At 36.8% G+C, this 12,137-nt stretch overlaps 1 protein-coding gene across 4 annotated transcripts in view; it reads right to left on the minus strand.

The window, feature by feature from the left end:
- LOC149551636 (Pyridine nucleotide-disulfide oxidoreductase family protein) overlaps positions 1-12,137 on the minus strand; it is a 171,235-nt gene that overhangs the window by 137,963 nt on the left and 21,135 nt on the right. For all 4 annotated transcript variants that reach the window (XR_016352783.1, XM_089787141.1, XM_089787142.1 and 1 more), the window contains exons 3-5: positions 4,492-4,605; positions 4,265-4,318; positions 4,018-4,134 (exon numbers count right to left, since the gene is read on the minus strand). Coding sequence is in view for 3 of the 4 variants with exons in the window: in XM_089787141.1 (XP_089643267.1) it covers positions 4,018-4,134; positions 4,265-4,318; positions 4,492-4,605 (285 nt within the window). In the remaining variant the exon portion in view is untranslated. The remainder of the gene's footprint in view (positions 1-4,017; positions 4,135-4,264; positions 4,319-4,491; positions 4,606-12,137) is intronic.

Genomic DNA, 12,137 nt, shown 5'->3' on the forward strand with positions numbered 1-12,137 from the left:
GAGTCAACAATGGCCACGAAGCACCCCACATCACCAAATCCCTTGACAACTATAGGGAAGAATGTCAAGATGTACTTAACAAACGTGGTGACTCAAGGTCGTTAAGAAGTAGTTTCAACACAACAACGTGCTTTAGAGGCAGTGGTGTGGGAGTTAGAGCAGGTTTTGTCATTCATGCAGGTTGGTTGTCCAACGGCCTTCTCTGTATATTTTGAGGCGAGAGGATGGCCGAACATAGAGACCTCAGAGATGCGACAAGAGTGGACTACTAAGGAGCCTGTAGTGGAGAGCAAAGTTCAGCAACTGACACGAGAGATAGTACAAGTGTATCAGGAGGTGTGCTATGCTCTGCACAAAAGTGAGGCGGATCAGGTAGCAGTAGCGAGGGCTCAGGAGGAGATAGCTTCCAGATTAGCCACAGTAGAAGCCAGTTTGGCCGCACAACAGGCAATTTGGGAGGAGTGGGTAACACTCATTGCTGAGAGGGAATTAGAGAAGGCAGCATTTATATCTCAGTTAGGGGACGTGAAGAGGGAGTCGAATGAAAAAGAGGTAGAGCTTTGGAACATTGTTAAGATGATGAAGAGAGCACTAAAGCTTCAGATGCAGGCTATGGTGGATTTGGAAGCCTAGACACAGCAAGTACACGAGTTGAGGGCACAGCTGAACGAGTTATGGGCACATAGGACATCTACTACACCAGCCCTACCAAGGACGCACCCCTCTTCTTCTTAGTTTGTTTTGAGTCTTGATGTACTTAGTAGTTTAGTTGTCTCTATTTTGTCATTCGGAAATAACTTTTCTTTTGGCGGAGATGATGTTGTCGGTAAAAACTATATTATAGTTGTTGGTGTAAATAAGTATTTACTTGTTACACTTAAGTTTACTTAGGTCAATGTATTATTTTATTATTTATTAGTTTGACACCTAGGAGTTTGCGTACTCTTATGAGTTGTCATGTTGACAACACAGGAGTAAGCAACTCTAATTCAGCACATGGTGTCTACAACACTGGAGTTTGCATAATTAACTGAATTGTCATGTAGACAACACAGTTATTCGCACTCCTATTTTAGCACATGGTGTTTACAACATAATTTTGCGTGCTACACCTTTGTAGGGTTATCCTCTCATCATCGCACTTACTCCTGTGCTTAATGGAGGATAATCCACACTTGGTGGACATGTGCTTGGCTGTAAGACTTACTAGTATGCTGATTCCTAGGCATTCTAGAAGCATTCCAAAGGCCTTTATATTCAAGCACTCCTAGTGTGTATGTACATGACTGAACATTGAATGACAATAAATCAATTTTGGATATTGTTATTCTGATCATACCTTGTTGGTCTACTGTTGTGCTTGTGCTTGAGTTCCTTGATCTTGGGTGATTTTTCCCTAAGGCAAATTCTTACATGGTATCGTAGCTATACCAAATTCTTACATGGTATCAAAGTTATACCAAATTCTTACAATAGCCGACAGGATTAATTAGTTTTTGAAAGGTTGCATGATGGTTGAGTCACCCCTTCGGCAAGTATATGTACATCGTCCAAATGGAATTTTGAAGCATCATTGTAATCTTGATTGTAAATCTGCTTATATGAATAAAGTGTTATTGTGTTATGGGTTAAATTCTAGTCTATTAATGCAATAACTATCAATTTACCCTGTACGGTAAACACTAGTTAGCCCACAGGACCAAGGCAAAATGGGCTAACAACACGTCAATAATTAATGGCACAAGCAAGCAAGTGAAGTAGACAAGCACCCAGCTCAAGAAAACACCCAACCAGCTCAACCAAACAAACAAACAACTCAACCAGACAACCAAGCAGATGATGAAGATTGATGAATAATTAGCAGCCCTATAAGCATTTTATTCCAATTCTCTATTGCTTTGAGTAATCCTCCAAAATTCATACAGCTTTGATCATCAACCTTCGACATAGATGACAATATATTCAACACCCATATCAAAAAAAAATTGGTGATTCGCTAGCTGATCTCAACATTAGAAAGAAACTAGCACATTAAGGTAAAGGTACAGAAACTAGCAAAACAACAAAAATTGCAGCAAAAGATTGATGGGTCACAATTAATGCACTTCAAGAACTCCCTCATTGACTGCCACCTAAATGGCCATGAACAAATCATTGCTTTTAGATATTAAACCAAAGTAGTTGATATAGCAAAAAGGTTCATGCCAAGAGCCATGTGTTTACAATAACAATGAATTTCACACCAAAGAAAGCCATGACGTATATGATTGTGTGCATAAAATGAGTACAGTGACCAAATTTCAATTGTACAGAGCTCGTGTAGTAATAAATGTGAATGCCTAAACAATATCCTACAATAATGCACTTCGGAAACTACACCAGACAAAAAATGGTAACTCAACATAAATTCAAAAAATTAAAAGTGTTAAAGGACTCTTGCTAATAGCCATAAAAGTATAACTCCCACAGAATAAACTAAAATAAAAACACTTAATCACCTTCATCGCCAGAATGAGGTGCCATAGAGAGACCACCAATACATAGTCTATTCATATATTCTTGAGAGTGGCTAGGGCTGAGAAGAGGTAGTGGAGTAATCCTTGGAGGACAGGCACAACAGAATAATATGTGTCCTCCTAATATCCAAAGTTGATGATCCCAAAGAAACTGATTACCATAGTTCCCAGACTCTGACTTGGAGAGTATTCAACAAGCCAAAGTTTTATGACTTCAAGAATACTACGAAAACTTGGCAACTTAAAAAACAATTAAGTTTTGGAAAAAGAATATAATTTGAAAAAAAAAACACTTCAAGAAAAACACGACTACAAAATGTATCAAATGAGTTTCATGAAGGTCTGGGGCCAGCAGCCTAAGTGAGGTCAAGGGGGCAAAGACCCCACCACCAAGCCCAAAGACCTTCAAAACCACACAGACCTTCGCAGCACACATCATCTTCATAGTTTCTTAGAAGACAACAACAATGCTAACAAAGGAGAGAAACAGATTTTTTTGAATGTTTAACCCACATTTTTTCCACAACTTTGACATGTTGCTGGTGCCATAAGTCAAGTGGGAAAACTTGTATTGGAAAGGTCTAGCCAAAACTTGACAAGGTTTTCCAAATACTTAGCAATAACACTCAGCAAGCAATCCTTGGGAGTACTCACAAAGTAACGACTCACCGAATTAACAAACTATGCTGGTTACAGACCTAGTACCTGGCCATAAAAGCATGCCTGGGTATAGGAAGAAGCCAGCTATAAGTGTATGTTGACAAGTAGATTTAACACAGCAAACTATTCTCCTAGAAATCGAGGTGGAGGTAAATTGTCTGATTAGCCTTCTATTGTCTGCATTTTAGCCATATTGCAATAAAAGCTTCAAGTCACTTTGAGCCTCCATTTAAAGAGATAAGTTGCAAACATAATTTTATCAGGTTGAATGATACAGAAGGTCTGCCCAAGACTAATTACCCCTAGGATAGAGAAATAGAGACATGCACCTTTTGACCGGGTAACATAAGTAGACAGACAAAAACCTTGAAAATTTTACAATTGGTTAATTATTAGCTCTTAATGACCCTTAACCACAATACACTAAACCACCATAAGTACAAACTCAGCATCACCTTAGTCACAGGCAATTTAATGCATTTGTTAGAACAAATGGTAAACAGCCAAGCAACACACTAATCCATTTGTTTTGACCAATACACAAGTTCTTGTGCGTATAATTTTTATCATCCATATGTTATCCCTGACAGCTTACTCTTGGAAATGCAGCAGAATTGGAGTGAAACTGAAACCATAGCATCAATCATTTTCAACTAGAAACAGTGAAATCCATTCCAATATAATTGTTCGCTGGATAGCAGCAAAAACCATTTCGGGAATAAATTGGCAAACCAGAAGATTTTTTTTTCTAAAAAATTGGAATTTAATTGGGAAAACTCAATTAAATTCCAACAAATTTCAATGCAACCTGATTACATAGTTCATTACAGGGATATGGTACCTGACCAATGATGACTGCCGTATCCGTACTCTGCAAGTCCACTGACAGATTTGTGCAGTCTGGATGACCATTATACCACCAAACAAACTCCCTTGCAGAAAGGATTCCAGCTAGATTCTGAGACAGTAAAATGGCATTCATCAGTCACGAATCTATCCCAGCCATGAAAAAAAATGAGAGATGAAGAATGTAACAACATATTAAACCAAACTGAACAACAGAACAATTTACAACATGAAGATAATACCTCCCCTGCAATGCCGAGTGCTCTGTCACTCTCTGCCCCATAAGCAAGTACAACCTATTCAAACAATGACTCACTCAATTAATCAAATGATAGCTCTTGTTTCTGAACTCTATATATAGTGCATAAAACCTATATATTGCATGCAAGTCAGTACAACACTTGTCCAAGGGAATAAAAAAAATTATACTGTCAAATCAAACGTGGACAGTCAAGTATCAAAACCATACCACATGGTATAGTTTTTGGAGCTCAGAAAGAGAGATATCTTTTCCTAGGCATACATTGCCAAAATATGAGCACCGTTCATTTGTACCAACACGAGAAAACTGGTTGATTACAACCTGCCACATGTGTATGAAGAAGTCAATCAAACTAAGCATATAGCTAATAAGATGTCTTGAATTCAACAAAACTATTTTATGGTCCCAGTCCATAAGGAAAATTCCACAAAAATGAAGAGAAAATTTTAATTGAATCATTGAAAATTGAAATATCATATAATTCAATCTTGTCATTCATGAAAGTAATAGCCAGATTAAAATGACTGCCGAGATCAACTGATAACACAGCCAAGTAAGAAAATGCTTCATTTAAAACAATAACATTATAATCTTACATCATAGTTTGGATCACTATTTAAACAAACCTTGTTCCCAACTTGGTACGTCCTATCTGCATTTAATTAAGTCTTCAGTGGACACTAAACTTTTGGAACTCAGCTGTGTTCAAAAGCAATGAATAAATGCAAAGGAATTCAACGCAATGAACAATATACTAATGCAATCTAACTTAAAGTTTAAGTGAATGAGAATTATTTACAAAAATAAAGTAATGCCCGTGATGGGACGTGAAGCTAGGTAAATAGAATTTTAATGTAGAGTACAATTCCTTTATAGCTATATTTTGCAGGAAATAAAGTTTTAAAAAAGGATAACAATGCAACCAGGAATCTCAAGTCATATAAAAAAGGTTTCCCCTATAGAGTGAGGAGGACCTATCATGAAGTAAAGTCACTAAAATATATTTTGATTTCTAAAATTTTCAAGATTGTTTTGTTTATTTTGTGTTCAGAATTTTCAAGGTCATTGGGGCCTTTTAAAATGTCTAATTTCTCAAAGTGAAAAAGAAAGACCTAGAGAAAACCAAAGTCTTTAGATTCATATCATGGATTCCAATTCTCACCACCATGTAATGTCCTCTTTCTGAAACAGGATTTAATAATAGATAATAATTAATAAAATTAAAATCTAAAAATAAATAAATAATAAAATATAATATATATAATTACAAGAAAAATAAGTTTGATGAAAGACCAAGAGGCATGCAATGAAGAGTTGTGAATTCCTCAACATAAGATATAAAAGGGAGAAGAGTTCATTTGAAAGGGGACATGGATGGAGGAAGGAAGAAAGGAGGGAGCATAATAATTAAAGAAGGAATAATAGAAGAAGATGTGATTCTTTCGAAAGGATGAGATTATGAAAGGTTGTGACTCTAAAGGGCATAAATGATGAAGGGTGGTAATTGTGAAAGGTTGCGACTATTGCAAAAGGGGGAAATGATGAAGGGTTGTGACTCTTTTGAAGGGTGGTAATTGTAAAAGGTTTTGACTCTCAATAGACAGAAATGATGAAGGGTTGTGACTCTTTTGAAGGAGGGTAATTGTAAAAGGTTGTGATCATTGCAGAGGGCAGAAAAGGTTAAGGGATGTGACTCTCCCTCACATTGGAAGATATAAAGCCTAAAGGCAAGAAGGTCTCATTTGAGGAGAACAAGGGAGATCCATTTGGGAATAAATAATTTATTCCCAAAGGAAACATTAGAAAGTGGTGACTCAATTCATATGAAGGTGCTACCCAATATAATATGAAGGAGAATTAGTTCCAAGCCAATTATCAAAATCAAGCAAACAATCAATCAGCAAATAACTCTATCAAATCAGCATACGTTCAATTTACCAATATATCAAATCAACACTCATTACATTATCACTCACCAATCATCCAATCAACAATCTCTTACTCATGACTCATCAATACCTCAAATCATACAGTCAAAATAGTCCATTCAGAAAATCAATCATTCATAGAACATCCGAATGAATAAGCAATAATTCCCACAGCACTTGACCTTCCTAAAGAACTAATCGTATACAAGAAAACATCAGAGTGAAGCAAATACCGTCATTGCTCAAGAAAAGAACATCCCAATCAGGCATAGGAAAAAAGCAGATTTCTGATTATTTCAGAACTGTTTTAACAGCATCCAACAAACTTAATAATTGCTCTTGTGATATAGATACCTACACTTTATTTGTCAACATCTATCCCTTATATGCATATATGTATGAGTGGATATAAAATGCATATGCCTATAATAAACCTGTTTATAAACCCCCCATCATATATGGAGGGAATCATTTAAATATTGCATGTTATTAACTATCACTAATAATTTAATGTGTGTGAAAGGGTGAGTGAATAGCCGAGTTGGTGTGAAGGCGAGTCGTGAGGCGTAGTGTTAGGCTAATGATCCTGGTGCTACGCATCAACTCCAGTTCAAGTCACACTGGTTACCACAAACCCTTTAGGGGATGATCCTACAACATGACAGTAAGGTCACGAGCCTCGTTTGTATGAGGTCTAGAGTTCAATTCTTGGTGGGGTGGTGTGTGTTGGAATTTTCCAGTGGAGTCGTTAAAGCGATGATTTGCCCTCCGCCCTTGTGTGCTCATTGGTGGCTGTTGGAGTTGCTCGTTCGTGCATTGTGTTTACAGGCGTTGATGTGGATAAAAGGTTCACTACCAAATGATGATGTGTTCCCCGTGCCTTGGTGTTGATGGTGGTACCCAATCTGGTCGATCTGTGAATGAAGCTATTGATTACTTGATGTGATTCGGAGGTAAAATTGGGGTTGGAGTGATAAGGGTTTCATGTTCTTCAAGGATCTCTGTCAATTAATCGAGAGTCATAAAGAGTATAGTGGCAGTCATTTCAGGAGTCATATGGAGTGATATGAGAAGTTTGGAGTGATATGAGGTGTTCGAGTGATAACGATTAAGGAGATATAAGGTGCATGGCACAGGGGGTAAAGGACGGCAAGAATAGAATGCCGACAAAAATGAGAATGAGGTCCCTCAAGATGTGGCCTCACTAGTTCAAAGCTCCAGTCAAAAGCGATTATCGACCAAAAGAAAAAAAAATTAATGTGTGTATGTATATGTATATATATGTATCCTTGGTTATCATTGCAGGCATAGTTTTAAAAAAAATGCAATATATTGCTAATATCACAAGATATTGCGAGCAAAACTACTAGCCGATATAATCGCCAAATAAATTGCCGACGATATTATGAAAAAATCGCACTGCATTTGGGATGAAAAAATCATAGTTTTTACGATTTTTGGGTCAAAAAACCGCTAATTAAGTCAACTTGAAAAATAATAAAGTTTTCTAAAAAATGTTGAGAGTTTTTTCATTTTCCTGCAGGCTGCGACGGCTAACAAAAGGGTTGCAATGGCTACTGAGGAAAGCTGCAATTACTGAGGACTATTAAGGCACACGGATTCAGCCTACTGAGAAAACATAGAAGCACAAATTCAGACACAAGAACTATTTTGATGATATGCCTCAAAGATGCCATCACATGGAGTGTTGACTGTAGGATACACATATAATGGTTTTGCTCTTCAACAAGTTATAGAAAACATTTGTGAAAATTTAATGTAAATTTGTCTAAGTATGCCAAATTTCATCCCTAATGAATGACTTGAAAAGTCAATGCATAGTAGTCAAATCTCCTCATATACACATCACTATTATGCTCATGTATACTCATCAACATCACTATATATATTTTTATAGATCTATAAGTTCTAAATTTATATAACCATAAGTTATGAATTGATGATCGTGAGTTTATAGATAGGTTTATAATATACAAGAACTAATTTATTTGAACTGGTTTTGTAAATTTATATTACTATATAATATAGATTTATAATACTGTAGAATGGTTACAGTACAGGATAGATCAAACGTGAATTGGATATTACCAATACCAATCTAAGCAATTATTACGAATGGCAACTGTATCTGATATTCACGAGGGAAATAGTATTCTTTATTTATTGCCAAGAACCAACAATACATCATTCATGTTCCAATGTTCTTAAATAGTGCTCGATTGGTTAGGGAGACCAACGGACGCACCCCCTCACTTCCTAACTAACCCAACCCAAATACTAACTATCTTTAATTACATAAATGCTTTATTATGCCCTACATTATCCACCCCCCAAAAGAAGTCCTCTTCCAGACGACTCAACCTTTACAACTGCGCCTAGCTCAACCAATCCAGCTTACTCTAAGGTACAATGCATGGTCCTCTACAGCCCATACGTCGTACAATGGAGTCACTCCATCCTCTGGTACATCATTTTCTTCCTGTCATATGATCAATTTTTTTTTTCTTCCACTGTGTCCTCATGTTTTGTACGGAAATTATATTCCTCCTCTGGCCTTCTTCTATCGTTTGAGTTTGTTCTTCATGCGTGTGTATGGAACCTCCTTACCTCTACTTGGGTTGCCAATCTTTACTAGTACAGTGACCTGAAGGACTTGCTTCATGATATTATTTTCCCAAATTGATTTAGTGAAAGGAGATTCAGAAGTACTTACTTTTTCCTCCTCCATGACATCTTGGATCACCTTCCTAGCCGCATCTGACCTCTTCTTTTCCATACTCATGTCAGGATATGAAAGTTTTCTCTTTTGCATCTGCATGATACCAATACTTCCTCTTCTGGCTCTACCACCTCAAGCATGTTCACACTTTTCTGTTTGGGGCAGTTGGCATTCTCATGGTTGCCCGGTCTGCACCACTTACAAAGCATCCCTCTAGTTTGTCCACCACTCTTAACAATCGTGTGCGAAGTGTCTCCATTCATGACACCTCCTACATTGTATCATAGGTCGCCCCTTGGAGTCGTACTATACTCCGCTCTTTGGAGTGTTATTATGATTGTTGTTGTTGTTGCCTCTCTTGTTGTTTCGGCATCCTCTACGTGATGCTTCTGCACTTAAGTAGAGGAGTGGAAGGAGGTGTGGATGGTTCTCCTTGAGTAAACAATACTTGACAATTGCGAGCCTTCAAATTGTAGGGACGGTCCTTAATAGAGTGCCCCAATACTTGACATATGTCACAAAATGCCTTTCGGGGACAATTATTCTTTGTGTCCTTCCTTGTCACATTGTGGGTACCATAGTTCTTTTCCTTCTCTTTTCTCCTCCTTGCCTGCAGTTAGTTCCTACATCATCCTCATCATGTCCTTCCGCAAAGCTTAGATAGCTTTAGACTAATCCCCACTTCCTTTTGAACTCTCGCTTCCACTTCCATGTCTTCTTCCTTTAGCAGTTTTGCTTTCACTCTCTATATCCATTACGCGAGTACAATTTTCATTTTCCTCCTTAGAGAGGGAGTTAGCCCTTCAATAAAGCACCTTTTCTTTAGCTCATTTACAGGCTTGTAATCCAATTTCCCTACCAACTCCTTTAGCCTCCTACTATAAGCTCTCACCGATTCATTTTTCCCTTGTCTCGTGTTGTATATCTCTGTTACAATCTCATCATCATCCCTTAGGAGTTTGAATTCTTCCTCAAAGGGTGTGCGGAGATCCTTCCATGTGGCCTTCTCGGCCTCCAAGTCTGCATACCAATCAACAACGATACCCCTTAGGGTGGTAGGAAATGCCTTTAACCATTTATCAATGTCATTCTCCCCATTCTCCAGCCATATAGTAGTACAAATTTTACAATATCGTGTCGGATCCTCAATTCCTTCCCCCATAAATTTTGGCAGTTTTTGCTTTCCTGTAGCCATTCTATCTCTTCCGCTATTTGTCTTCTGGGTTACTAGCACTCATCAAACACCTCCTAGTGTGTTGGCATACGAGTACTTTAGATTTCTCGTACGACAAGATTCTCGTACGTCAGAATTCTCTCATACAATATAGTTCTCGTACGGCAGAATTCTTGTACGTCGGGATTCTCGTACAAGATAAATTCTCGTATGGAATGGATTTCTCATTCAAGACAAATTCTCATACAAGATAGATTTTCTCATACAAGACAAATTCTCTTATAGGATTGATTTCTTGTACAACACAAATTTCTCATCCAGGACAGATGCCTTACACACCAAGTCTCCAAGACTCTAGCCTTTGGGTCGTTTTTCCACACAATCGTATGAGGTTGGCAGTACTCGAAAGCTCGTTCTGTACCGTGTTTTGAGGAACTGCTCCCTGCTAGCTTCCTCTTGCACGTATTGGCAATCGAGATTTCCCTCATTTCCACCAACCTTTGTCACCTAGTTCGTCTTTTCCTTCCCCATGATTGTTTACGACCCATACTTGTGATAGTAATTACCTGCCTATTATTCCATCCAACTATAGTGGAACCTCCAAGTTCGAACTTAGGCAACGACGCCAAAATGTAGAATGGTTGCAATACAGGATAGATCAAACATGAATTGGATATTACCAATACCAATCTAAGCAATTATTATGAATGGCAACCGTACCTAATATTCACTAGGGAAATAGTATTCTTTATTTATTGCCAAGAACCAACAGTACATCATTCATGTTCCAATGTTCTTAAATAGTGCTCAGTTGGTTAGGGAGACCAACGAACGCACCCCCTCGCTTCCTAACTAACCCAACCCAGATGCTACCTATCTTTAATTACATATTGCTTTATTATGCCGTGCAAATACTATTAAACTATATATTAATACTAAAGTAGTATAATATTGTATATTAATAAATTCATTATAGAGAGTTATAAATTAGTATAAATTAATAACTGTATATCTAATAAATTATGATACTATATATTTATTCTTAATGCTAATATGCATATGTGTTGTTTATTAACAACATTTATAAGTTTATAGTATTTATAAATTATAAATTCATTACAAAGAACAAATATATTTATATATAGTCTTCATAAATATTTATTAATATATATCTATAAAAATTATATATTTTCAAATGTTTGATAAAAGTGTCGATTTATTGCCCTTTTTTTGCCTAATTTTTGGCCATTCCCAATTTTTAAAAAAAATTGAGCTAGCCGAGAAATTGCGGAAACCAAGTTTTTCAACTATGGTTGCAGTGTCTAAATCTAGGCTCATATTGTTTAACGGAGATGTTTTACTTGATAAAGATACAACCCTAACCTAACTTGTTGCAATTGTGATTCTAGGGCAAATTCTAAGGCAAATCTGAAAGATAACATTACACACCAATTTAAAAAATTCAACCCTGACAATGTGAACATCTTTAGAAGATTTGCTCCAGAGGAATAACCTAGAGAAAATCCAAAGCTTTCTGATGCATATTACAATTTCATAAACTAAGCAACAGTAAGAAATATTCAACAATGTGATTGTTGTAAGATCTGACCCAAGCTGCCAACTAGATCAACCCTCATGGCAAGTCAGATTTATTGAACATTCACATTAATAATTACCAAAAGCTATAAATATGGGAGATAGGTATCAGTACATCATTTTTCAAAAACATAAACACATCAACAAAGGGCACAGAAGATGGCAAATAAATAGATTCCAAAACTTTTATAGATATAGCTTAGTATAAGCAACTGAGATGAAGATTTCTCTCCTTTAGAGAAGCTAAATAGGATAACAACCTATAACACCATTAGAAGACAATTGTAGGTGTTCATATGTCACTTTGGAGGGTTGAACTAATCATTTTCCACAAATGTTAAACTATCGATCTATCTCTATAGAAAGTATTAAAAACTAATCTTGTCTCCAATTCCAGTTCTCCACATTCTATCTT

This window comes from Cupressus sempervirens, chromosome 6 (genome assembly GCF_028749045.1).
Source record: "Cupressus sempervirens isolate cs-2001-9-10 chromosome 6, ASM2874904v1, whole genome shotgun sequence".
In the NCBI taxonomy this organism is placed as follows: domain Eukaryota; kingdom Viridiplantae; phylum Streptophyta; class Pinopsida; order Cupressales; family Cupressaceae; genus Cupressus; species Cupressus sempervirens.